The 26,953-nt window shown below is 37.3% G+C and overlaps 1 protein-coding gene across 1 annotated transcript; it reads left to right on the top strand.

The window, feature by feature from the left end:
• The first annotated feature begins 278 nt into the window (after positions 1-278).
• On the top strand, positions 279-25,494 carry KBTBD8 (kelch repeat and BTB domain containing 8). The gene is made up of 4 exons (XM_082344780.1): positions 279-4,899; positions 5,574-5,784; positions 9,401-10,515; positions 13,224-25,494. Exons 1-4 carry the CDS (start codon positions 4,884-4,886, stop codon positions 13,685-13,687), a joined length of 1,806 nt encoding a protein of 601 aa, XP_082200906.1. The 5' UTR covers positions 279-4,883; the 3' UTR covers positions 13,688-25,494.
• The last annotated feature ends 1,459 nt before the right edge of the window (positions 25,495-26,953 follow it).

Here is a 26,953-nt window from a genome sequence, read left to right as displayed (position 1 = left end):
AAGATTAAAAAATGCTAAATTACTATACATCTAAAACTATCAATTTAGTCTGACAAAGTCAAATTACTTAACAGTATGACTATTACCTTTCTAGCTTTTCCTTTTTCCCCTTTTCTTGGTGCATAAAAATATCTCAAACCTATACCAATAGTATTGTCCATTCATGATAGATATTAGCAGATACCAATTGACCATGTGTTTGACATAGAACAAGACATGTTTAATGGAGAAAAAAGTCCTACAACCTCTCATTTTCAATACTCTGTCTTATTCCCAGGGACCTTTATATACTGTAATCAAAAGAAAGTTGGCTTTGGAGCCATAGATCCCTACATGACTATGGGTAAGGTATTTAAATTCTCCAAGTTTTAGCCTCTTCATTTGTAACACTGTTCTTAAAAAATTTAATTAAAACATGAAATTAAGTGAAATAATGTAAGTAACACATAGCCATTAACTTCCCTTCCTTGTTCAAGTCCTGAATTAATCCCCATCAATACTGAAGTATGAATGTGTTAATGCTTTGCTTTCCAGGTCAAGCCAAGATAAAGCAAATAGGTAAGAACATACTCTATCGCTTTTATGACTGTTTCTATGGTGTATCTTTTCATGCCTAGCTTAAATCCCACACCAGCTGAACAGAAACTTTTCTCTCTTCTGAAGTCCTCAACATTAGCTTTTTTAAATACTCATTTTCTGCTAACTAGGGGCTGCCGTCAACCCTCGATTTTTAATTGATTATTATGTGAATGTGTTTTATCTCCATGGATGAATCATAAGAGCCATAAGATCCTTGAGGTTAGGAAATATATATATATATATATATATATATATATAGAGAGAGAGAGAGAGAGAGAGAGAGAATATACCACCTTATATCATTTGTATCTACCTATCTAGCTCGCTATCTATCCATCCATCCATCCATATATACACCTTAGTCTATTCAAGCTGCTATAATAGAATACCATAGACTGGGTGGCTTACAAACAACAGAAATTCATTTCTCACTACTCTGGAGGCTGGAAAATCAAAGCTCAAGGCACTGGCAGATTTGGTTTCCAGTGAGGACTTGCTTCCTGGTTCACAGATGTCTGTTTTCTCACTGTGTCCTCACATGGTGAAATTCTCTGGGGTCTCTTTTATAAGGGCACTAATCCCATTCATGAGAGTTTCACCCTCATAATCTAATCACCTTCCAAAGGTCCCACCTCCAAATACCATCACAATGGGGAACAGGTTTCCACATCAATTTTGCAGGAACACATTCAGTCTCTATCTGTATTGCTAACTCTATCTATCTCTATCACCTATACCTATTTTTTTGGTATCAGGAACATTGCCTTATACAGTACCTGCCCAGAATGTAGATTCAGGGTGGAGTATGGAGGTAATAAATATTTTTGAGGAACTGAATATCCCTGCTGCAAATTTTACAGTCTCTTTTTTTTTCACATATATGCTAAATTTCAAATACTTAAAAGACAAATTAATGTGTTTTAACATCCTCCAGTATGATTAAATTCGGTGATTCACAAAATGCAATCTTCTAGTTATTACCATGTTGAATCCTCACATCACCTTAGAGGGAATAAAAATTAGAATACAACCAAGGCGAGTAATGTTTAATCAGTAAACCTGAATGTTAGTATCTATTTAGAGTTTTGTATTCCAAAGAAACTAAATCATATACAATATATAAGGTTCTACAAATTACCCCCTAAAATCCTTTTTCAATATGTAATATTATATCAAATTTATATTCAAATAATCACTTCTGTTGCTGTACAGCAGGCATTAATCCAGCCAACACAAAAGTCTTTAGCAAGGAAAAATGTCATATTTTGCTGTAGCCGTAGCCTGAAAAGAATAAATATACCATAAGGATGTCATTTGCTAAAGTGTTAAGAGTCACAGGTATTTTCTCTTTACTTTAATTTTATGTAGCTCTGGTCAATTTCACAGCCTGAAGCTATACTGAACAGGGAAATTGGAAAACTGCAGAATAGATTTGCAGAAATGAATTCCTATTTTCTTTTACACTTTCTTCATCACAGTTGCTATCATTCTTGTGTTGTGTGGTATTATTATCAACAGGAGCCTGGGCTCAGCTGATAATTGCTAAAGTCGTTCTCTTAAAGTGGAGGCAGAAAAAAACCAAGGCAACTGTGCATTTTTCTTATTTTCCAAATTTGCTGCTTTCATAACCCTTCATCTTTTTAGAATTTAAATGTGAAGACTTTTCTACTCTCAAACAACCACGGTTATAGCAATCTTCTTTGCCTTTGCTTCCTAGGTAAGAAACATTAAAATAATAAAGCTCTAAATGTCTACTTGGAACTAAATATAGGTCCTTCAACTATTCTGGTTTGCTTTTTCAATTTTCATCCTTACTAAAATTTACTTTAAACTGGAACTATTTGAGAAGATTGCTTCAGAGGACAATATAGTACTTAATACATAAAGAAGAAAACTGGTTTACTCTTGCTGCTGCCTTTCTAGATTAGCAGTGAGTTCTTACTAAATTTCAAATTAGAACTATTTGAAAACAAGCCGTAGTCTTTGGCTGTTTAGTATCAACCCTGAAATAAAATCTCCTTTGTATTCTTATAAATCATTGAGAATGAATATTGTGGGACCATTGGCTCCATTTTCACATCTTCTCACTTATTCTGTATTTTTAAAAAATGTATTTGTAATGATGATGGAATCTTTACCATGTAATGTCATTTGCCCAGTAGAATGGAGTCTATTTACAGTGTCATATAAATGGCACCCTTGTAATTATAAATCTTCATTTTTCCCCTATTTATATTTAAATTGGCTTTTGTTCTTTGTATTCTGCCCACCTCCAAATTCAGAAATTCTTGGGGATCAAAGAATCAGAAAACTTAAGAAAAAAAAACTAGATTGCCAAGTCTATTGTTAATTAGGTGAGAGTTAAATGAAAAAGAAAATTGGCCAAATTTCTTAAGTCTTAGACAGGTGGCCACCAAAAACAAAACACAAACAATAAAACCCCTATTTTAACAGGTTTGAAAAGGTTGCCAGGTAAAATATAGAACACCCAATTAAATTTGATTCAAATAACAAGTGATATTTTACTCTAAGTATGTCACTAGTATTGTGTGTCCTGTGTTTTTATTTGCTAAAATCTGGCAACCATAAGGATTGATGCCATTTTTTTTCTTAATACCATGAATATTGTGAGTGAAACTCCCAATATTTCCATAAGGTAGAAAGCAACAGCGTTTGGCTCATAAAAAATGGAAATTTAAAGTTCTGAGTAACAAAAGTTAAATCAATTTCATCCATGCAGAACTGTGCAGATAGGGTTTTCATAACATGAATTTATAAGTGCATATCAATGTCCACATATCCCAGCCCTGAGGAAACACCAATTCTTGTTAACTTGCACAGAATTATAATACTTTGAGATCTAAATTATTCAGCAGACCTAGCGGACAGAATTGGATTGTTTTTCACCATTCTCTCTGTTTCACAATCACAAATCCCAAGATCCTTCATCAGGAAATTCAGTTGTTCGATCTTTTCAGGGTTAGAAAAGCTATGCTCATTGGCTAACTATATCTCTACTAAAAATTCCTTCCTATTCACTGATAAGACTTCCTTACATTTCAAACATTTAGAAATAGCATTTCCAATGTTAGCTCATTTGTGTCTTACATTTATTTTTAAAATATTAAGTACCTATAATGTGCCAGCCACCCTGTTACATGCTGCAAACACGAGACAAGCAAATCAAAACACGTCAACAGTAAAATTTCTCCTTTCTTTCAAAAGGCTTGCAGCCTATGAGGCTGATAGAATAGGAATTATTATTCACACACTACAGGTGAGGGAGCTAAGTGTCCAAGAGTTAAAGGGTCTTATCTAAGGGTCTTATCCACATTAAGAAGTAAAGAGCCAGGGATTCAATAATTGTCCCTGGCTCCAGACTCAGGGCACTTTCCAGTATTTCGTCAAAGGAGATCCCAGTCTACTTAGTATCTTAACCGCTCCATTTACCAGGAGCAAAAAGGAAAGCGTCTGAATCCCTTTATGATGTTCTTGTACTCTTAAAAGTGGAACAGGTGTTCCCTGGGTGCTCGAGAAAAGCAAGGCATTGAGTGGGAGTTAAAGATCCTGAGCAGCCGTTGTAACCAGACCAAGTTAATCTGTGGCAACCGGAGCACTCGGCCAAGGCGATGCTATTTCAATTGGGTGTCACAGGTGATTCATCAGAGATGGCTTGCTTTTCGGCCTCCTGATATTTTTCTTCGGGGTGGGGTGTCAGATTTCCTTCGCATTTTTGGACAACAGCCTTCTTGTCCATTTCCAAATTTTTCTGGTTTCACAGCCCTCACGCGGACCCCCGCTTTCATACTGGAAGCTAGTCATTGGCAGGAGATTTAGGAAACGAAGAACAAGGTGGAAAAAAAAAAAAAGATCCGGGGGCCTGGAGAGAGGCCTAAAATGGGGAAATTTGCACTTCAAGAGCTTCCCCTACCCCAGCCTCTCAGAATGACAGCTCTCCTCAGCCAGAAGACTACCTCTCCCTGCAGGCACTGCGCGCTCCACAGACACAGGCTGGCGGGCTCCCTGCGCTCCGCCTCCGCCCGGACCGGCCAATAGGAATCCCCGGCTTGGGCCTCCGCCCTACCCGGACCACGCGGGAGCGGGGGCAATAAAACTACATTTCCCGACGCACCTGTGGGCTCCTCGTGGCCAATCGGCGCCCAGAGTTCGGAGCTTAGGGGCGGAGCCGGATGCATAGGCCACCCCATTGGCTAGGGGCGGCTTAGAAGAGCCGGAACCCGGGAGAGAGAGAAGCGAAATGACATTTCCTCTTTAAATAGCTGGAGCCCGGGCCCCGTCGAGAAATGGCCGCGTCGGCAGGTGGGTCGTGTGGTGGCTTGGGAGGTGTGGAGGGGAGGTGGGCCGGGGACGAGGCTCAGGCTGCGAGCTGAGGCGGTGGCGATGAGGAGCCGGAGAGAAGGATGGAGAGGTGGACAGGGATGAGGGGAGGGAGGATGAATGGCGTGGAGGGAGGGAGGTGGGCGGTCCGGCCGGACAGGGATGGGGAGGCCGGGTACCCGCCGCCGCTCCGACCTGTTCGCAAGGCGGTTGAGGGGGCACTGGCGGCCGCCATCCATCGAGCTTCCCTCGTGAGGCTCCTGCCCTTCGCTCTCAGCTGGGACGTTCTGGCTGTCGGCGGAGTCGCCGCAGACACCTCGCCTGTTCTGCCCGCACGGTCCCTCTGCGAGCACGGGATTTCGGGCTCGCCGGGCTCCCAGAGGAGCAGGCTGGTGTGTGAACTTGCATCGCAGCTCGCTCTTTCCCAGATCCTACCTCGCGGTCCCATTGGGGGTGTCTGTGTACATATATGCATTTCTGTAGCGGGGAAAAAACAAGCCAAGCGAGGAAACAAACAACTCCCCGCCCCATCCCACACACACCAAGAAAAAAAAAAAAAAAAAAAAAAAAACCCAAACCAAAAAACAAAAAATAAAACCCGCGACGCCGAAACTGGCTCCGAACTTCTTGTGGTTGTACGATTTTTCTCCTCCTAGATTTAAGTAAGTCTTCCCCAACACCGAATGGGATTCCATCTTCAGACACAGCCAACGATGCCATGGACCCCTTCCATGCTTGCAGTATTCTAAAGCAACTCAAAACAATGTACGATGAAGGACAGCTGACAGACATTGTAGTGGAAGTGGATCACGGGAAAACATTTTCCTGTCATAGAAACGTTCTTGCTGCAATCAGCCCTTACTTCAGGTATGATGATGGTGGAAACCTCTATTGATATCCTCACCAAGTTCCTTTTCTCCCTCAGTATTGCCCACTTGATTTTTATTACTGAGATGCAGGAATGAGATGAAACCAATGCATTTGTTTCCTGAGAATAAATAACAGGCACTATTTTATTAAGCGCTCCCCCACCCCTTTTTTTATTTGAGAGATTCTTCTAGAATTCAGGTGGTTGGTTTTTAAGTTAGTGAACATGTTTTTGTTTGTATGTTTCAGAAAATCTAAAATTGCACTGCCCAATATGGCAGCCACTAGCTGCATGTGGCTATTTAAACTTCACTTACCTAAAATTGAATAAAATTAAAAATTCACTTCCTCACATACACTAACCACATTTAAAGTGCTCAGGAGCCACATGTAGGTAGTGGCTGCCACATTGTACAGCCCAGATACAGAACCTTTCCATCACTGAAAGTTTTATTGGACAGTGCTAATATGAAATTTGTTCCAAAAATTTATCCAGGATTTCTTTCGTGCACATTAACTCTTTTAGAGTTTAAAACAAATTACCCACTTAATGGATTGTTTTAATGCCCTGGGGATAAGAGCAGTGAAATGAAAATGAATGAAATACAGTTTCTATGTGTCTTAGGCCCCAGACTAGTGATTATTTCTTAAGATTTCCAGAAGTATTTTTAAGCTAAGTTTTCATTTTCATTTATATTCATCTTTATACATCATAAAACTTTGTAAAGTAAAATTTCAAAACTTGGGTCTAAAAAATAATTTCGTACTCTAAGATCAGTGATAAAGGCAATTTCCTGTTTGAGTTTAACTTCTTTTGTTTCAAGTGCTAACTTTAAGCCTTTCTGTATTCAAAAATGGTGCATGAAATGACTGTGAAATAATTTTCTCAACCTTTATAGGGCATATAGCAGTGTAGTGTTCCAGACAGTAGTTTCTGGTTCCTCTTTCTCAGAATACTGTGTTAAATATAGTCACTTCAGTTTGCTGCTTGTGATGTAACCATTTAGACTTGCCTAGGGTAGGTCATTGGACTATTAAGTATTAACCATAACGAGGCAGTGAGCTGGAAAGAAAAAAGAAGAAACTGGTATACACAGAAGGTATGAAGTTGGGCCTCTAATGGAAAATGCTGGTGAGATTCATTTATCTAGGCTATCCATTAGATATGGTTAGGTCATTTATGTGTTTAAATATTTGTCACAATTACTGCTTATCAAGCTCTGGGCAAGGGTCACTCTACATACATTACTTTATGTAATCTTTACAATCCTGTCTCTACATAGTTGTTATTCCCATTTTACGTGTGAAAAAACTGAGACTCAAGGAGGTTAAGTGACCTGCCTAAATCATCTATCTAACTAGTAAGTGGCAGAGGCTGGGTTTGATTCCAGAGCCAGGCTTCTTAGTCACTGTATGACTTTTAAGGAACAAGGGTGGGTTCTCTTTAAAGTTTAATATACAGAAGTGTTCATTGTATATTAGATTTGAATAGTAAAAAGAAATAAAGTGAAAATGTCTATATCTCACTGTAATTCTATATTCTGGCTTATATCATTTAACTATCATACTTACTTAAAATTAGTTTTGAAGACCTGACAAATCACTTGGAAAGAAGTATGCTACAGTAGATTTTCTTAATTTCCAAGCAGTTAAGGAAATGCTTGAAAAACTTTCTAAGCATAAGATATGTGAATTCAAATGAAGATATTTGGCTAGAAGACTTAAGGATTAGGTTCTTCTCTCTTGCTAGAGCTGTTCGTACAGAACTTTCTTGGTACCATTATTGCTCCTTATGTGAGTTGTAGAAAGTCATACTTAATAGTTTCTAAGTCTTGCATCACTGGTGGAAGAATAGAATAGCTTGAAATCTGGCATGGCTGTTTCCTGCTCCCAGTGACTTGTCAGAAGTAAAATTCATATGATTAATAGAAACTTTTTGCTGCTCAGGGTTTTGTGTGGGGAAGTACTCCCACTTCATATCGAGTTTACATAAAGAACCTATTAGAACAGAGGAGAACTTGAGTGTCACGCTGCTCCTGTGTGTGAGACCAGCTTATTCAAGTCAGTAGTAGCTCCCATGATAAAGGGCTATGTGGTAATGTTCTCCTTTGGGAGTTAATCTTTGCCTGATGAAGGGCTTTATTTTTCTTTTTAATTGGGAGCTGTATAACTCAGTTTTTCAGCACCTGAATTGAAAACCAGCTCATACAATGGTACATCTAGTTTCTAGTCATTTAAGAAAAAAAAGTCTGCATGATATTAAACTTAAAATTTACATAGTAGAAGTAAAAACAGGACTCAAAGGACGGTTAGCCCAGGCAACAAGCTGGGTCCAGGTACCCTTGTATACCTCCAATATTCCATATTGCATTTTTGAATTAATTTCATGTTTTTGATGAAAACTTTAAAAGCGACCGGAAATCTTCCCATTCAAGGATATTTTTTTCATAACATCACACTTAAAAATAAAATAGGAGGGGTCTGGATCTGAATAATGAAGTTTATCAGCAGCGTTAGGTCGGTGTCTTCAACAGACATCTATTAAGCATCCTAGGGCACACAGTCCTTTTCTCTAGAGGATTTTAAAAGACCTTTTGATTTTATTTTTTTATTTAATTTTAAGAACAGCCTAGAAAGAAACCTTAAAGGAGGGAAAAGAAAGGCAAATGATGTTTATAAATGACCAGCACTTTAAATAAAGAGCCAGGCTTTTGGCTACTTAATGTTTTGGCCAAGAAAGTACCATAAATGCACAGATAATTTAAAAGAAAAAAAAGAAAAGAAAAAAGCTTGGTCTCAAAGACAAAAGTTTGGAATTTTGAAAACCATTATCTTCTCCAAAGAATCAGTTAATTCTTAAACTCTCTTTAGAAGTAGGTATTATATTAACCCTACTGTAATCTTTATTTATACACAAATATAAATAGGTAAAAATATGGTAACTTTGAGTCAAGCAAAGGTTTTCAAAATATCCAAGGATAAGTGAATTGATGTTATTTATGTTCTTTATAATCATTAAGGAAGCATTCAAAGGATAATTATTTTAAAAACAAGTAGGTAGAAAATATGAACTTCTGAAGAGCATCTTGTTTTTCTAAGTTGAAATTTTTAAAGATATGTTTTGAGCACAGGTTGCCTTGTAAATTTCCACTGGGTCATGAGAAGTTTTATTAGACAGTCTCTATATGCTAATGTGTCACATTGACACTCTATGGGTATTATTAAACTTTCTGACTGACCTGGTGATTGAAGATCTCAAGTCCCTAAGGCATCTTGACCAGAAGCCTCGATTGGGCTCCAAGGGAAATAGGATGTCCTGGAATATTCCATGCCACCTTCTGGTGTACTTTAATTAGGTATACTCTCCTTTTCTCAGAGTTGGCACAAAGTGGACTGACTAGTCCTGAGAATAGGGTTTTTTAAATTAGCCAGACTAAATTCTTCTGCTAGATGATCAACTTTTATCCGCTTTCCTGATATTTAGGATATCGGGAAACACATTAGGAAATATTTTACAGTTCCAAAATGTTATCTTTGTGGTAACTTTGTTTTTAAAAATTTGCCACAATAATTTTTATTTATAACACACATAAATTCACCACTCTTTCCTTCCTAGATCCATGTTCACTAGCGGCCTTACAGAAAGCACTCAAAAAGAAGTTCGAATCGTCGGTGTTGAAGCTGAGTCGATGGACTTAGTGTTGAACTATGCCTATACCTCCAGAGTTGTTCTGACAGAGGCCAATGTTCAAGCCTTGTTCACTGCAGCTAGCATCTTCCAGATTCCCTCCATCCAAGACCAATGTGCTAAGTACATGATCAGTCATTTGGACCCACAGAATTCTATTGGAGTCTTCATCTTTGCTGATCATTATGGTCATCAGGAACTCGGAGATCGATCTAAAGAATACATTCGTAAAAAGTTCCTGTGTGTCACCAAAGAACAAGAGTTTCTTCAGTTGACGAAAGACCAACTGATAAGTATCCTAGACAGTGACGATTTAAACGTAGACCGGGAAGAGCATGTTTATGAGAGCATTGTAAGGTGGTTTGAACATGAACAGAATGAAAGAGAAGTGCACCTTCCAGAAATTTTTGCCAAATGCATACGTTTTCCTCTGATGGAAGACACCTTTATAGAGAAAATTCCACCTCAATTTGCACAGGCTATAGCCAAAAGCTATGTGGAAAAGGGACCATCCAGTACCAACGGCTGTACACAGAGACTTGGAATGACTGCATCGGAAATGATCATATGTTTTGATGCTGCCCACAAACACTCAGGAAAGAAGCAAACAGTGCCTTGTCTAGATATATTCACAGGAAGAGTGTTCAAACTATGCAAACCACCAAATGATCTAAGAGAAGTTGGGATTCTCGTATCACCAGATAATGATATTTACATAGCAGGAGGGTACAGGCCAAGCAGTAGTGAGGTATCCATCGACCACAAGGCAGAAAATGATTTCTGGATGTATGACCATTCCACTAATAGGTGGCTATCCAAACCGTCCTTGCTTCGAGCCAGAATAGGCTGCAAACTGGTGTATTGCTGTGGTAAGATGTATGCAATCGGAGGGCGAGTTTATGAAGGCGATGGGAGAAACTCACTAAAATCTGTGGAGTGCTACGACAGCAGAGAGAACTGTTGGATGACCGTTTGTGCCATGCCTGTTGCTATGGAGTTTCATGATGCTGTGGAGTACAAAGAGAAGATCTATGTTTTACAGGGTAGGTGCCTAAGTGATTTAGTTCTTCCTGAAAGAGTAACAGGTCAAATTGTGGTTCACCCACTCATAGTAAAACATAAGTTGTTCCTGTTCATTGAGGAATGCCTCTGGCTTTCTTATCATAAACTATTTGTTGGAACCGTCTGTTCTTTAAAGGACCAGTAAAGAAAATAAACTTTTCAGTCAGAAAAGGCAGGTTCCTAAGATGATCTGTGTTTTATGTTCTTACTGTGTTTTGACATCATGTGGAATAAGTATTTTTGAAAATATTTTTTCATAGATAATAGTTCAGGATGTGGGAAAAACTCTTTCAGAGCCATTTTTAAGACTTCAAACAAGAAAGCAAGTTTGATACATGACTTTTTTGCTCTTCAGTAATATATAATCAAGAAATGTAGCACCTACTTTTCTTATGGAACTTACTGGATTAGTTTAAAAGAGAAAAAAGAACAAAGCATCAACTGCAGTTGTACTATTCAGTTGCCAAAGAATTTTGTATAAGCCTTACGATCGCAAAGGTTATGAAACTTAATTACAAAGAGTTTTCAATTACAGTCTTCAAGATTTTAATTTCACTGCAGTTGATGTTGTCATCCATAACATTGTTTTCAGTTTTTTTTCACTGAAAAACTTTGAGATGTCTCCTTTTTCTTACTGTTAACATTATGAGAGGGACGATAATATACTTAGCTTAAAAATTTTTGTTTAAACGATTGAAGACTAGTACCCTGGCAAAGATGATCTAGTAGAAGTAGAAAGAGGAACTTAGTAAGAGCAAATAAGATATTTGATTCAAGGTTCTGATTTGTGCTAACTAATGTTTTCCTTGTGTTTGCATTCTTATCTTAGTTGCTTGAATGCTGAATGCAGTGTTGACAGTACCAACATCCTTATTCTTCTTTTGTGTTTCTTAACTGCTTATATATAAATGTTTTCCTTACACTGACTACTCTACTCAAATAAAACAAGGAAAAGGGGGCAACTTCTGTGTAGACATACGTGATTTTTTAGGTCTTTTCCCATTCTGTTTTTTTTTTTTTTTTTTTTTAATATTCTTTGCTCTAATCCTTTATCTGACTTAAAATTTCCTAGAAATGCCTAAACCCATTTGTTTAAACTTCAATGTAAAGTTAATTCTCCAGAGGGAGTAGTACTCCCTAGTGCCTTATTTTAGTTGACTAGAAGCATGGACATGATTTAGGTTTGTTGGTCTTGCCAAAAAATGGAGTACCTGAATGGATGTAAAATCTATCAAGTGTGGTTGAATAGGTTATATCATCCAATATGATGAAGCGCTCTCTTTATATATTTTGGTTTTACTGGCTAACCAGTTAGTTGATAGAGATAGAATTAATTAGATGACTCCCAAAGGGAATGTAAAGGTTGTGTTATTAATGTAAATACTAAGGCAAAGTAACAATGAATTAATAGAATTTCAGGGCTGGAATGAACATTGTTTAATCTGAGATCGTATTTTATAAAAGAGAAATCTGAGGCACTGAGGGTTTTCTTAATTGCCCACCACTGGTTTTAATTTACTAAGAAGACTTTAGATTTAAAAAATCAACTTTTAAAATGTATTATCTTTCCTTTTTATAAGAAATGTATAGAGAGGTAGTACATGGTAGAAAGTGTTAATTCCTGTCTTTATTAAGAATCCTGTTATATGTTAGTCAATAAGCATATGTAATATGCAGGCAAAAGCTAGGACTTTAACAAGCTATTTTGTGAAAAATTGAAATTACAGCATCACTTTTATTAAGTAGGCAGTTATATTTGTTGATAGGAGTTAACCTAGTTCAAAACAGTTTTCAAGGGGAAGCTCAATCTAGAAGTAGGTACTTATAATCTAAACAAAGCCTCTTTATATAAATAAACTTGACATGAATAGTCAGAAGCTTATGCTCTACTGTCAGTGGCTATTGGAGTATCATTTAATCTGTTCATAAAGGATTCAGATTTTCATATCAAGGATTTTATACAAATGTTATAATTACCAAGCTCTAGTAAATCTTCACTAGTTTAATTCTTTTAGACATTTTTGTATTGGCAGTCTGACTCAGCACACCCTTTCATTGTCAAAATAGAATTGAAACTGACTCATAGTCAATTCCCATAAATAATGTGCGTGTTTTCTATCATCTTAAGCTCATGTTTTCTCCTCTTGAGTATTTGTCTTTGCATTACACCAATGCTAAAGTAAACACATTAGTGGCCCATAGACACAAATCTGAACAATTCTATGTACTATCTTCTAATTAAATAATTAGCACTTAAATTTATAGTGGCTTACTCATGATTGAAGCTATATACATATTTTCATCTTACTGGTTAACCATTAGTAATAATGCTTCTTTTTTTAGAGCTGGCTTAAAATAAATTTTCTGAAATACCCAATTGGATAGAGTAAATGAAACCAAGCTCTTAACTGTTATACTGCCCTCAAGCCAAACTAATGCCTCATACTTCCCCATTTTGAACACCCCAGTTCAGGTTCACTCTAATATTATGTTATGTTGTGCATGGAATGAAGATGTTTTAAGCTACCATAATATTTAATGTATCTATGGAGATTATAAAAGAAATATTTTAGAAAGTAAAATATTTGGAAAACTATACCTTTGGGTCTTCAACATACAACCAAAAAGAGACATGTAAATGTACATATTATTGTTTTTTCTTTTTTTTTTTCCCTTTTTCTTTCTTTAGGAGAATTTTTCCTCTTCTATGAGCCTCAGAAAGACTACTGGGGTTTCTTAACCCCCATGACCGTGCCTAGAATCCAGGGCTTAGCAGCTGTATACAAGAACTCTATCTACTACATAGCTGGAACCTGTGGAAATCATCAGCGGATGTTTACTGTAGAAGCCTACGATATTGAGCTCAATAAATGGACTCGTAAGAAGGACTTTCCTTGTGATGAGTCCATAAACCCATACCTTAAACTGGTACTTTTCCAGAATAAACTCCATTTATTTGTTCGAGCTACTCAAGTGACCGTTGAAGAACATGTCTTCAGAACCAGCAGAAAAAATTCCCTTTACCAATATGATGACATCACTGACCAATGGATGAAAGTGTATGAGACCCCAGATCGGCTCTGGGACCTTGGCCGGCATTTTGAATGTGCTGTTGCTAAACTCTATCCTCAGTGTCTTCAGAAAGTACTTTAATGAATGGCAGGCCTTAGTGAGCTCACTGGCACCTTGTGCTCGAGGAAACTTGGTCTTTCAATGATACAAGAAGTGCTGTCAGTATTTAAGAAAGCTGAGAGAGTTTATACACGGAGGTGGGTGCTCTTAAAGATGAGTGTAGGGAGGGATTTCTTTTCATCCTTGTGATGTTTTCATTTCAGTAAGCAAAAGGTAACAAAGTGCAATTATCAGCATTTTTTTTTTTTCTGGTATAAACATAATCACATCATTCTAGAATTTTGTGATGAATAGTCACTGAGATACCAGATGAATCGACAACTATGCACTCTTAGAAGAGTGGTTAGGGTATTATGGGTTAGAGACATCCAAAATAGTTTGATGTGACTTTTTATTTTAAATACGGGTAAAAATCTGAGGCAATATCACTAGGACTTTAGCTGTGACCTCTCTACCACAGAGACGCACTAACTTAGATCCTCATTCTGAATATATGTATATTTGTGTACTGTTTTCAAGTGTACTGGATTTCAATGTGTTCTGTTATTAGAGTAGATTGAAGGAAAAACAGATCAGTCTCAGAAAGAGCTTTTAGTTTGATTGTTTTATATTTCCCATGTTGCTTTAAGTTAAGCTAAGGTTTTAAAGTAGCAGTTTTCTGTTGACAATTTTTTCAAGTGCTAACACTGTCTCATTTTTTTAAATCCTGAAAAGGGCTCAAAATCACAGGTGGCTGGTGCTAGTATAAGTTAATTCATGTGTATAGTTAGGTAGATTTAAATTGTCTGAGCCTACGCTTACCTTTCAAACTGGTATGTTAGTTTCATGGCCATAGTCCTTTACCTGTTGAACTCTTGTGATTTCACAGGGTTCTCTACTAGCATGATGGCAAGGTATGGCCAGTCATTGGTCTAACTGGATTCAATCTTAGAATAGTAAAAAGAATATTATACTCATTTTGCACTAACATGGGCCATTTTGTCGCCTAACCCCCTTTCCTATCCTCTACCTGTCCATTCAGTATCAGTACAATGAAAGGTAACTTACTTCTCTTCTGCACAGAGCGTAATGTGAAGTTTTACTTCTATTTTTAAAATTCTGTTTTCCAGAAACATAAAACTCCTGCAGTAGTCTCATGTAATGGCTTTTACATTACCTATAACAAATAAAACCTCATTTTTTTTTAATTTTTGCACTTAACAGTTATGAATAATTTTGCATTGAAAACCTTGTTCTAGCTGAAGGTGATTGAGGAGGAAAAGAGTGAGTGAATAGAACCATAGCATTGTAGGTACTAAATAGTTTTTCATATTTAACTGATGAATTTCTAACAGTTAGCTAGAAATATTAACAGAGGACAAATCAACTCATGTGTTATACATAAGGCAGTTATTTGGATCAGTAACTTATTTTTTACTCTGCCTGGAATAATTAATAAAGGATATAAGTATAGCCCAGAGTCTGTCCTTAACTGGAACATTTTGATTCTGTTAAAACAAACTGGCATGGTTTGTATTAAAAACTCTTGCACAAATGGTAATGTGATACTGTGAAACAAATTTAAAACATTGCCTCTTTGCATCACATACCTCGTTTTTCAGAAACTTTCCAAACTTCTTGTCATAGCCCTCTACAAGTAGGGAACGTTTCCTGAAGCCGAATTTAAAGTGGACAGCATTTAGAGAATTCACATTTTAAAATCTAGTCTTGGGAAGCTGGATACGTGCTGTCTTCTTGCTGGCCTTGGTAGTGTGTCTATAATCTCCTTATCGACTTTGTCAACTAATCACCTATGTTTTTTCTCCCCATTTTTTCTTTGTCTTCCTGCTGGTTTGGGGCTATTTCTGTGAGCATTTTGAAGCATCTTTACTGTGCTGCATTGCAAAGGGAGGAAAAAAACAAAGCTAAGTTTTACCAGAGATGTTCATGTAATTTATTTTTGAAAGCTTTGTTGCATATCTAAGACTTCCTGCCGCTTTTTGACAATCTCCTGTATTTATTTAGAAGAACGTGTTACTTGAAACCATGACATTAGAATATTGAGTTAATTTACAATGTGCCGTGTGATGCGTAGGAGTACAATGTACTGTGGTTAATTCTGCAGTCGATTTATTCTATTGATCTGCACAACAGTTGATCCTTTTGCTATATTGAGGGTGTGGTCTAAGTATAGTGTGTCAAAGCCAAGGTTTAGAATTTGCTACAGAAGTAGAATATATATTGAATTTTGTATGAAGAACTATTTGTTTAAATTATATAGCTGGGATATTTTGCCACTTTTCAAATGATTTCAGAAGAGGTCCTAGAAAACTAAGATTAGTAATATGCGTGGGTCTTTGTTTAGATATTTAAGGTACATTTGCATAGTATGATGAGAATATAAGTAAAAGGCACAATGGGTACTACAGAATTAAAACATGGGGTGACAGATGCCAGTCCCACTTGACCTTTGTTTTTGCATTTGAAGAAAGTATGTAGCACTTTCCTATATATTTTTTACACACTGAAAACTGGACATGGTATAACTATGTTATAGGAAAGTAGAAATTGTATTCTTTATTTTCCATCTTTGTTTTCTGTTATCCTACAAAGTTGATGCTTAAGCATCAAGCTGGTTTCATTGGTGCATGAGAAAAAGTGGACGTGACCTGCAAGGAATCAGATTCCCTACGTGAAGCAGTTTAAAATGGCATTAAATGTTCAGTGCTCAGGTATGTAGTAAGTACTGTAGTCCTTTGGGGGCAAACGTGTAGATATTTTTAAACATTTTGCCGTAATTGCACAATTTTTTGCATTTTTATCTGATGGCATTGTTTCTTATAATAAAACCTTTTCTGACTGAAAACTTCCATTGTCGTAAATTGACCTCTGACTAGTGAGTTTTGCAGAATTAAAACTGGGTGAAAATCATGAAATACCTTATATCAGGAATAGAAGGAGATTTTATTCTATCAAATGCCTGGTCTGTGGTACAAAATGAACTAGTTAACGTCACCTTATATAATGCTCTTGAAATTCTAAAGCAAGCTCACTCATATCGGTAGCTCCTTTGTTGAGTTGGTTCTGCCCACAACTCTTGGTATCCCACTCCTCTCTCTCACAATTCATGTCTAATCCATCAGAAAATCCTGTTGCCTCTTCCTTCAAAATACACCTAGACTCTGACCACATACCACTTGCACCGCTATCACCCTAGTCTAAACTAGCCTACCCTGTCTGCCTTAATGCTGTGCCACTGAACTGGTCTCCTTTCAGTCACCGTGGACCCTTTGTAATCTATTCTGTCCTCCACACGGTAGCCAGAGTGATCCTATTAAAACGTAAGTCAGGTTACATTCTTCTGCTCAGATCCCTGCAGTGGCTTCCCACTTCCTTCCATATGAGAGCCTTACCCCTTCCTTCCACCGTCAATCTAAACCACACTGCTCGGACCACACTGCCGTTCCACCCGCTCACTCCATTCCAGCCACGCTGACTGCTGTTCCTCAGACACACCGAGCCCCTCCGACATCAGGGCCTTTGCTCTTGCCGTGTCTTTTGCCAAGGAAGCCCTGACCACTCATTTAGTTTATTTAAGTTTCTATTAAAACTCCAGAGAGGCCTTCCCTGACCACCTCGTGTAAGATAGAATGCCTTCCAACTCCACCCCCACCAGTACCACCCATCTTTTCCCGCCTTATTTTTCATCTATCCCCCCCCCATTGAAATGTAAGTTCCATGAAGGCAAGGGATTTATTTTATTTCTTGTTCCCCTCAGCTCAGTGCCTCGGACATACTAGGCATTCAATGTTTGTAAAAGCTGAATTTTCATTCACGTCTTAGAGCACCCTGAGAAGTGGTAGAACCAGTGCTATTGCCTCTATTTTATTAGATGAGAAACACAAAGACCAAGTGAATCGCTGAAGGTCATCTAACTAATGAGGGGCTCACCGGGATTAGAACCAAGCTTTCCACTTTGACCTCAACCTAGTTTCTATGTGCTACATTAGTTCTAAACAAAACTGATACAAAGGCAGATCCTCTGTATTTTGTGTTTAATGGTTGCCTTTTCTGAGTCCCACCTTTTTCCCAACACTATTATTTATAATACCTACTATAATTTATAACTGATTGATTCTCAGCAAGGGAGTAGATGAAGTATGAAAATACCTTCAGTTATTCATCCTGCACCCCCATCATTATATCATTTTGCTAAGTTCTGTCCCTCAAACAAGTTGAAGAAAAAAAGAAAAGGCTTGAGAAATACTGATTTAGAGTACTGTTATTTTGGTTCTGTTAAGTTAAAATGACTTGCCATTCTAAAATCTTGGCTGTAAGACTGTTTTTTACTGAAAAATTATTTGCAAAAACAGAAATTAAAAATACGTGGTCTGGGATCTCTAACTCATCAGAAGAATGCTGTAAATGACACCTGCTAGTTTTTTGAAGTGAAATTTGGAATTTTATATAATGGATTTGAGTAGGGAAAAAAGTATTTTCCCTCATTTAATGTGTCTAGGGTATACTAAAGGTTCTTGATTTGGAACTTTGGTAGACAGAATTTAAATGGCTTTCAGTAGTAAGCATGAAGAGGTAGCATTAACTACTACCAGTTCTAGTAAATATCAAGTTAATGTGTCCATCATTCTCATTCTCCACACTTCATTTTGATGACCTCTATCTCTTTGGTAGAAGATCCCAGAACCTAGAAAGTTGGGCATCTGGTTCATGGGTCTGCTGATATTTCCTTCCTTTTTTGGTAACCTGCTTTAGCCTGGTTTACTTGTGTGGGTTCATAAGGAAGCTATTCTACACGTTTGAACAGAGGAATCAATATGGCTGCCATCCAAGAGAAAGGAAAAAGTGAAGGCATTCCAGTCATCAGGTATATATTTGGAGATTTAAATTGCTAAGCCACAAGGCAAAATTTTAATTTATGAAAGTATAAAGTATTTTATGCATGCTGAGGGAGACACAGTTCAGTATGACTTAGGTAACCACAGACACAATATTCTACTTTTCAATCATGTATTTTAAATTACTAAAATGATAGAAAATATATAATAAGCTTCCTACTAGCTATCACCTCTATTATTTAAACTCATTTGCTCAAGAATCCTGCCGTTAGGTTTATTGGATTTCATCGAGATGCCAATCCACTGACCCCATGACTTTTTCCACTATCCATCAGCCCCTACTGGGGACTTTTCTGAAATTACCCATCTTAAATTCCATGATCCATTCAAAATAATGTCATTTTACATTTCCTCAGTTCCCTCTCTTTACTACTGCCATACTTGCCTGAAAACACCCCAACCCTGAAAATCCCAGCTATGAGCCACCTCTGTGTCTGGCCCTGAGTGGAAGAATACTGCTGGAGAAATTCCATGGTCAAGCTGACTCTCTTTGACATGATGTACCTCCCATGGGTTCTCAACATAATGGAGCAGTTTTTACCTTTTCTCAAACCACCACATATATCTTTTATCCCTCTTGGTTCTTAGTTCTCTACTTTTCTTCATGATGTATCAAGAAGATAGCAGCCATTGCACAGATGCTCCCTTTTCTTCCCACCATCTACCTGAATCTTCTCTGCTCTTCCTCTTAAAATATGTGGAAGAAGTGTGCTGTTTCTACCTGTGGTTGCTTTGTGCTCCAGGTCCTTTACCATTCCCTCTCCCGAGTCATCCAACATTCCCTCTCAGATCATTCTAATAAAACAAAAAATGTAATTTTCTCCCACTTGGCAAAACAAAGCAAAACAAAACCAAACAATAACAAATTGTCCTTTGGTCCAGCACCTCCCTCTACTTAGTGCCCCTTCTCTTGGCCTCCATGAAAGACAAATTTTGTAATTGGTTGTTTCTACAAGCCGTTTCTATTTCCCAGCTTTCATTCACTCTTCAACCACTCCAGTCACTACATTCTCCTCATAACCAAAACTGCTGTTGTCAAGGTCTCCAACAACACTAAGCTGTAAATTCATTCTTCACATTTCTGTCCTTATCTTCGTTGACTTCACAGACATGTTTGGCACAGTTGACCACTATGTCTTTTCTGAAGCCCTTTCCTCACTGGGCTTCTGGGATACCATGCTGTGAAAATTCTCTTGTTACTGGCCTCTCCTTACTAACCTGCCTTTACTGGTTCCTTCTCTCCCTGGGTCCTCTTCTGTCATCTCTTCTCATTTGACCTCGTCTATTTCTTTGGCATGGAATGTCATTTGCATACTGATGACTTTCACATTTATAGTTTCAAACCGTATCTCTACTCTTGGCTCCAGGCTCCCATCCGACTGCCTACTAGATAGCTCCTGTTGAGTTGGTGGCGACATCTCAAACTTAAAATCTTTAAATCCTCCTTTTCCATCATCCCCTGAAAGCTCCACCTGCAAAATGCAATTTATATCTGTCCACTTCTCTCCATTTCCACTACCCCACCTATGCTGAAGCCAAGCTTCTACTGCCTGGACTGCTATGGCAGCAGCATAACTGTTCTGCCTGTTTCAACTTGTGTCCACATTCTCAGTAATCCATTCCCAGTACAACAGCCAGAGTGATCTTACAACAAATGGTATTGTGTTATTGCCAGGGGTAGAACGCAGCAATTGCTTATCATCAGGTGCTACATAAATGGCCCCTTGCTTACCTCTCCAACCTTATCCAGTGCCACTTTCCCCGTTGCTACCTATTCTTTAGATACACTGGCTATATCTAAAGACCTTGTGGGTGTTCCTCCCATACACACTTGGCACTCATTGTTTCCATGTGTATTGACCTTTATGGCTTCCAGTTGCCATACAGGTATTCCAGTTACAGGTAGTTACCCCTGAGGAGCAGCTTACAGCCAGTTCCTGATGGGAGCTGGTTGATAAAGACCCCAGCTTCTTCCCACAGGTGGGATAAGCAAGGCATATTCTACACTGTCTCCTAGAGTTCCCCAAAGTGGATGAGCCCTAGTTGCCCATTATATCTGCTTGATAACCACATCTTCCCTAATTTACTTTCCTACTCTCCAACCAATGCTTCTTGGGACCACCTTCCCTCCCCCTAATGAACTACTTGCACTCAAATCCTTGTTCTGGCACTCAAATCCTTGCTCTGGCACTCAAATCCTTGCTCATGACTGGCTTCTGCAAAAACTCAACCTAAGACAGTGACCATTTTTTCAATTCCTCAAGGCTCCTATATGATGAGATTTGCTCATGCTGTTTCCTATACCTGGAAACATGGCCTCTCCTTCACCTCTGCTCTTTGCATGACCACTTCACTCTTATCTTTCAGGTCTCAAAGAGATCTTCCTAACTAAATCCTATTTCAGTATTTAAACTTTTGTTTAAACAATCCTAGCTAAAGTAAATGCCCCTGTCATGCTAGATCTTACCACCCAAAGTGGTTTTTTTCCCCGCAACTTTTGGTGTCTCTCCACTAAACAGAAAGCCCTATGAAGGCAGAGCCCAGGCCTATTTGCCATCCAATGTTTGCCCGTACCTGGAAAAGTGTCTCACATATAATTTTTTTAAATAAACTTTTTATTTCAAAATAATTTAAGTTTCCAGAAAAATTGAGAAGATAGAACAGAGAGTTCTCATATATCCCACACCTAGTATCCCTTATTATTAACAAGCCAATATAGATTCATTATTATTAACTAAATTCTATACTTTATTAAGAAATCCTTAGGTTTTACATAATGTCCTATTTATGCCCCAGGATCTTATGCAGCATACATAACACCTGGTTGTCATGTCTCCTTAGGCTCCTTTTGGCTGTGACAGTTTCTCAAGCTTTCTTGTTTTGGATGATTTTGACAGTTTTGAGGGGTACTCATCAGACATTTTTTAGAATATCCCTCAACTGGGATTTGTCTGATGTTTTTCTCATGATTAGACTGGGGTTATGTGTTTGAGGAAGGAAGACCACGGAGCTAAAGTACCATCCACATCATCATGTCAAGGGTATATACTCTCAATATGACTTGTCTCTGTTGATGTTAGCCTTGATCACCTGGCTGAGACAGTGTTTGTTAGGTTACTTCTCTGTAAAGTTATTTCCCCCTCTTTCCTTTGAAAGGCAGTCACTGTGTGCAGCTCCCACTTAAGGAGTGCAGAATTATGCACCACCTCCTTGAAGGCAGAGTTATCTACATAAGTTATTGGGGATGCTAATGCAAAAATTTTTCTCTTCTCCCTTATTTATTGATTCAATCATTTATTTATATCAGTGTGGAATCATTTTATACTTTGGGTTATTTTTTATATTTCTTTTTATACTTTGGGTTGTGATCTACTACTACTTTACTTTGTGGCTCAAATCGTTCCAGCTTTGGCCACCGGGAGCTCTTTCAGTTGGCTCCTGTGCCCCTTGGACATACTCCCATTAGCGTGAGTGTTCTCATTTTTTTTTTTTTTTAATATTTTATGAGCTGTTCCTATTTTCCTGCCCTATAAGATGCTCCAGGCTTAATTCATATGTATCCTTCCCCAGGCCTGGGATCAGCCATTTCTCCAAGGATCTCTAGTTCTTTTCACTGGAGATCTGGGCACTTGGTGCGCTCATTGTTACTGGGAGGTCTTTGTTTCTAGACCCTCTCACCTGACTGAAAAAGGAAGTATGTGTGTGTCCTCTAACTGCTTTATATGCACATATCTAAAAAATTCCTATATGTAACTACATCAATATGAGGCTAAATTTTAGTTCATACTGATGTTTCCTACTCTAATCTATTGCTACATGGAAACCCCTAGCCTTTTCTCCCACTCTGACAGTGAGAAGCCTAGCTCCAAGCGTCTGCCATCCATTTACTAAATTGTTCAATTCTAGTGTATGCATACAGTGGTGTCAGAATTGTTAACCCACACTCCCATGCAACTTTATTAATGAGAGCAGGGTGCTTATTTACAGTTCTTTGGCCTTTACTCTTACAGATTCCACTCATTTCTAGAGTTATTTAGGTCAGCGCCTTTCCCTCCCACCCACTTCAGTGAGCTTGTTTCATACATTTTATTTTATCTTATTTTACATTTTATTATTTATTTATTTTTGGCCATGCCACACAGCTTGTGGGATCTTACTTCCCCAACCAAGGATTGAACCCAGGCCACTGCAGTGAAAGTACCAAGTCCTAACCACTGGACAGCCAGGGAATTCCCCTGCTTTTCTTTTTTTTTTTCAATACATTTTAAATAATTTATGTGATGCTATACTTTTTCTTCTTCAGCCTATGATATGGTGGATTACACTGACTAATTTCTAAATGTTAAACCAGGCTTACATACCTAGAATAAAACCCACTTGGTCATGACATATAATTCTTTTTATACATTGTTGGATTTGATTTCCTAATATTTTGTTCGGGATTCTTATGTCTATGTTAATAAGAAATATTGGTCAATTGTTTTCCTTTCTCGTAATGTCTTTATCTGGGTTTGGTGTTAGGGTAACGCTGGAATCGTAAAAAGAAGAAAATTTCCCTCTGATTCTATTTTCTGGAAAAGATAGTGGAAAATCGGCATAATTCCTCCCTTAAATGTGTGGTAGACTTTACAGTTGAAACAATATGAACCTGATGCTTTACCTTTTGAGAGTCTTTTTTAAAAAATTAATTCAACTTCTTAAATAGATATTAGGTTACTCAGGTTATATATTTCTCCTTAAGTGAATTTTGGTTATTTCTTTCAAGAAATTGGTCCATTTCATCTATATTATCAAATTTGTGGGCATACAGTTGTTCAGAGTATTCCTTTATTATTCTTCTAATGTCCATGGAATCAGTAGTGATTGACCCTCTTTCATTTCTGATGTTGCTAATTTGTGTCTTCTCCTTTTTTTCTTGATTTACCCATCTAGAGGCTTATCAGTTTTATTGGTCTTGTCAAAGAACCAGAATCTGGTTGACCAGTTTTCTCTATTGTTTTCTGGTTTTAATTTCACTGATTTCTGTTCTAATATATATTATTTTCTTCTGTTTGCTTTAAGCTTTAATTGCTCTTTATCTAATTACTTAAGGTGGAAGCTTATGTTACTAATTTTAAATCTTTCTTCTTTTTCTAATACATGCACTTAACCCTATTAATTTCCCTCTAAACACTACTTTTGTAACATTTCACATATTTTGATATGTTGCTGCATTTTCACTTTGTTTAGTACAAAGTATCTTTATCATGTCTTCTTGGAGAGGTAACCCTTTCATAATTATGTAATCCCTGATAATCTTCCTTGTTCTAGAGACTTCCTGTCTGAAATTAATTCAGCCACTCCAGTTTTCTTTTAACTAGTGTTACCGTGATATATCTTTCTCCATCCCTTTTCTTTTAACTATCTGAATCTTTAAACCCAAATGGATTTATTGTAGATGACTTATACTTGGGACTTGTTTTGATATCCACTGTGAGAACCTCTGTCTATTCATTGGTATATTTAGACCATTCACATTTAATGTGACTATCGATATAGTTGGATTAATATCTAGCATATTTGTTACTGTTTTTTTCTCTTTGTTATCCTTATTCTTTGTTTCTTTTTTTCATCTATTTTCCTGCCTTCTCTGGTTTTGAGTATTTTACAGATTCTATTTTATCTACTCTTTTAGCACATCAATTATACATCTTTAACATTTTTTTCCAGTTGTTGCCTAGATTTACAATATACATTTTAAAGCTAAGTTTACCTTTAAATAACACTGTACTGCTTCATGTCGAGTTCAGGTACCTTACAACAAAGTTCCCGATTCTTCCCTTCCAGTCCTTGTAACAATGCCATTCATTTCACTGAACCTTATGCTATGACCACTCAATACATTGGTACTATTTTGACTTTAAACATTTATTCTTTTAGATCAATTAATATAAGAAAAGCAAAATATTTTATTTTACCTTCATTTATTCCTTCTCTGACATTGTTCATCTCTTTATGTAGATCTGAATTTCTGACCTATATCGTTTTACCAGTTTCTGAAGAACTTCTAACATGGCTTGCCGGGTAGATCTGTAGGTGATGAATTCCTTCAGATTTTGTTTGTCTGAAAAAATTTCTCCTTCATTTTTAAGGATAATTTTACTGGACCTAGAATTCTAGGTTGCTGTTTTTTTTTGTTTGCTTGTTTGTTTCAACCTTTTAAATATTTCATTCCACTCTCTTACTGTTTGCATAGCTTCCAAAGAGAAGTATAATGTAGTTCTTATTTTTGTTCCTTTATAAGTAGAGTGTTTTTTTCATCTCATCTAAAAGAAAGATTTTCTCTTTCTCTTTGGTTTTCTTCAGTTTGTATATGATATCTTTACATGATGGTTTTTGTTATTTATCTTGCTTGGTGTTCTCTGAGCTTCCTAGCTCTGTAAGTTGGTGTTTCTCATTAATTTAGAGAAATTCTCAGTCATTGTTAAATATTTCTTCTGCTCCTTTCTCTCTTTCTTCTCCTTCTGGTATTCCAATTATGTGCATGTTACACCTTTTGTAATTGTCCAACAGTTCTTGGGTATTCTGTTCCATTGCTTTCATTCTTTTTTCTCTCTTCATGTCAGGTTACACAGTTTCTACTGACATACCTTCAAGTTCACTGATTGTTTTATCAGCCATACCCAGTCTACTGACGAGTCCATCAATGGCATTTTTCATTTTTTATAGTGTTTTTGACTTCTAGTATTTACTTTTGATTTTTTCTTAGCATTTCCATCTCTCTGCTTACATTACCCATCTGTTCTTGCCTGTTGTCTGCCCTTTACATTAGGACCCTTACATGTTAATCAGAGTTATTTTAAATTCCCACATGGACAATTCCAAAATCTTTGACATATCTGAGTCTTGTTCTGATGCTTGATTTTTCTCTTCAGATTGTGTTTTTCTTGCCTTATTTTAACATGTCATAATTATTGTTGAAAGCCAGACATGATGCGTCAGGTAATAGGAACTGAGGTAAACAGACCTTTAATGTGAGGATTTATGTTAATATGGCTAGGAGTTTGGGCTGTATTTAATGACTGCTCTAGCTATTGGTACCAGAGGCATCAAATTCCTATAGCTCCCATGTTTTGTCTCCCCTCTTTTTTGGGGTGGCTTGTCTAAGTACTTCTCAGAAAGAGTTTGTGTGTCTTGTGGCTCTTTCAGCTATAATCCACTCTTATTATCTGCAGCCCTGCTGGTGTGGTGGTATGGGTGAGGGAGAACATTGTAAAGTTTTATGATTAAATCTCAGTATTTTAGTGGGTCTGTATCTTGGGCTGTGACCTTCTCCGGTGGTACAGCTTTTTATTTTCCCTTGCCCCATCCTCCCTTCCCTGGTGCAGTGTTCCTAATCTATTTCCTTGAAGCTCTGACCCCTGTTGACTGTGTTCATTCCTTTTCCCCTTAGATGAGATGGGAAGGCTAGCTCTTCTTCCAGTTTTTAATCAAGCTCTGTCAAAGTATTTTTCCCTGGAGAGGAGGCCTTTGTTATGGAAAAGGCTCTGGGCCTATTTCACAATTATTACCCCTCCCCTCATGCCAGAGCCTCTAGGGAATCTTTCTCAGCTCTTCACCATGACAACCTGGTTCCTGTAGGTAAAGCCCACAAAAGTGCAGGGGCCCAGGTGTTTCTCACTCTCCTGCTACTCCACACTCAGCTTCCAGCAGTTCATCAAAATTATCATATAAGTGTTCTTATTAGTTTATGGCTCTTGGGGCTTCTGGTGTAGGTAAGCAGATCTTGACTATAATTGTCTGAATTCACTTGTACTCTAGATTTCAGGGTGACTGCCCTGCAACCTAATTTGATGGGTCCAAGAAAAGTCATTAATTCTCAGTTGAATAGCTTTTTCTTATTGTAACATTGGGAGTGACAACTTCCAAACTCTTTACATTTCAGCGCTGAATCTGGAGGTCCCTATAATAAGCTTCTATTTGTTTACTAAGTGAATGAGTTATTCTTTACCTCATACATAAATATCATATGCCCTCTTTTATATGTATGATATATTTCATAATAAAAAATAAGTTAAAAAGTTAGTCTTACTTAGTAAACATGTTCATATACTTAATCTTATTTAGGTATCTTTTGTTTGTAATTTATATGGTCACAGAATTATTTAATACATAGTTCAGTGATTGTTGACTCTTGAGTACCTAATAGCCCAGCTTTCCAGGGCCAAATCAAAATTATATAATATAATTTAATTAAAATTTTCAATCATATTAGATATATTTTAATTATACTATTAAAACTAAATTGAACATTACAATGTAATCACTTAAAATTATCCTTATCATGTACATACAGAACATTTTCTATTGATTTGTTTGTTAGAAATAAATGAGATTTAATAGATCCTTTTCT

This window comes from Balaenoptera borealis (genome assembly GCF_965194805.1).
Source record: "Balaenoptera borealis genome assembly, chromosome: 12".
NCBI lineage: Eukaryota > Metazoa > Chordata > Mammalia > Artiodactyla > Balaenopteridae > Balaenoptera > Balaenoptera borealis.
Note: the sequence above shows the minus strand (reverse complement) of the source record. Positions and strands in the feature narration are given on the sequence as shown.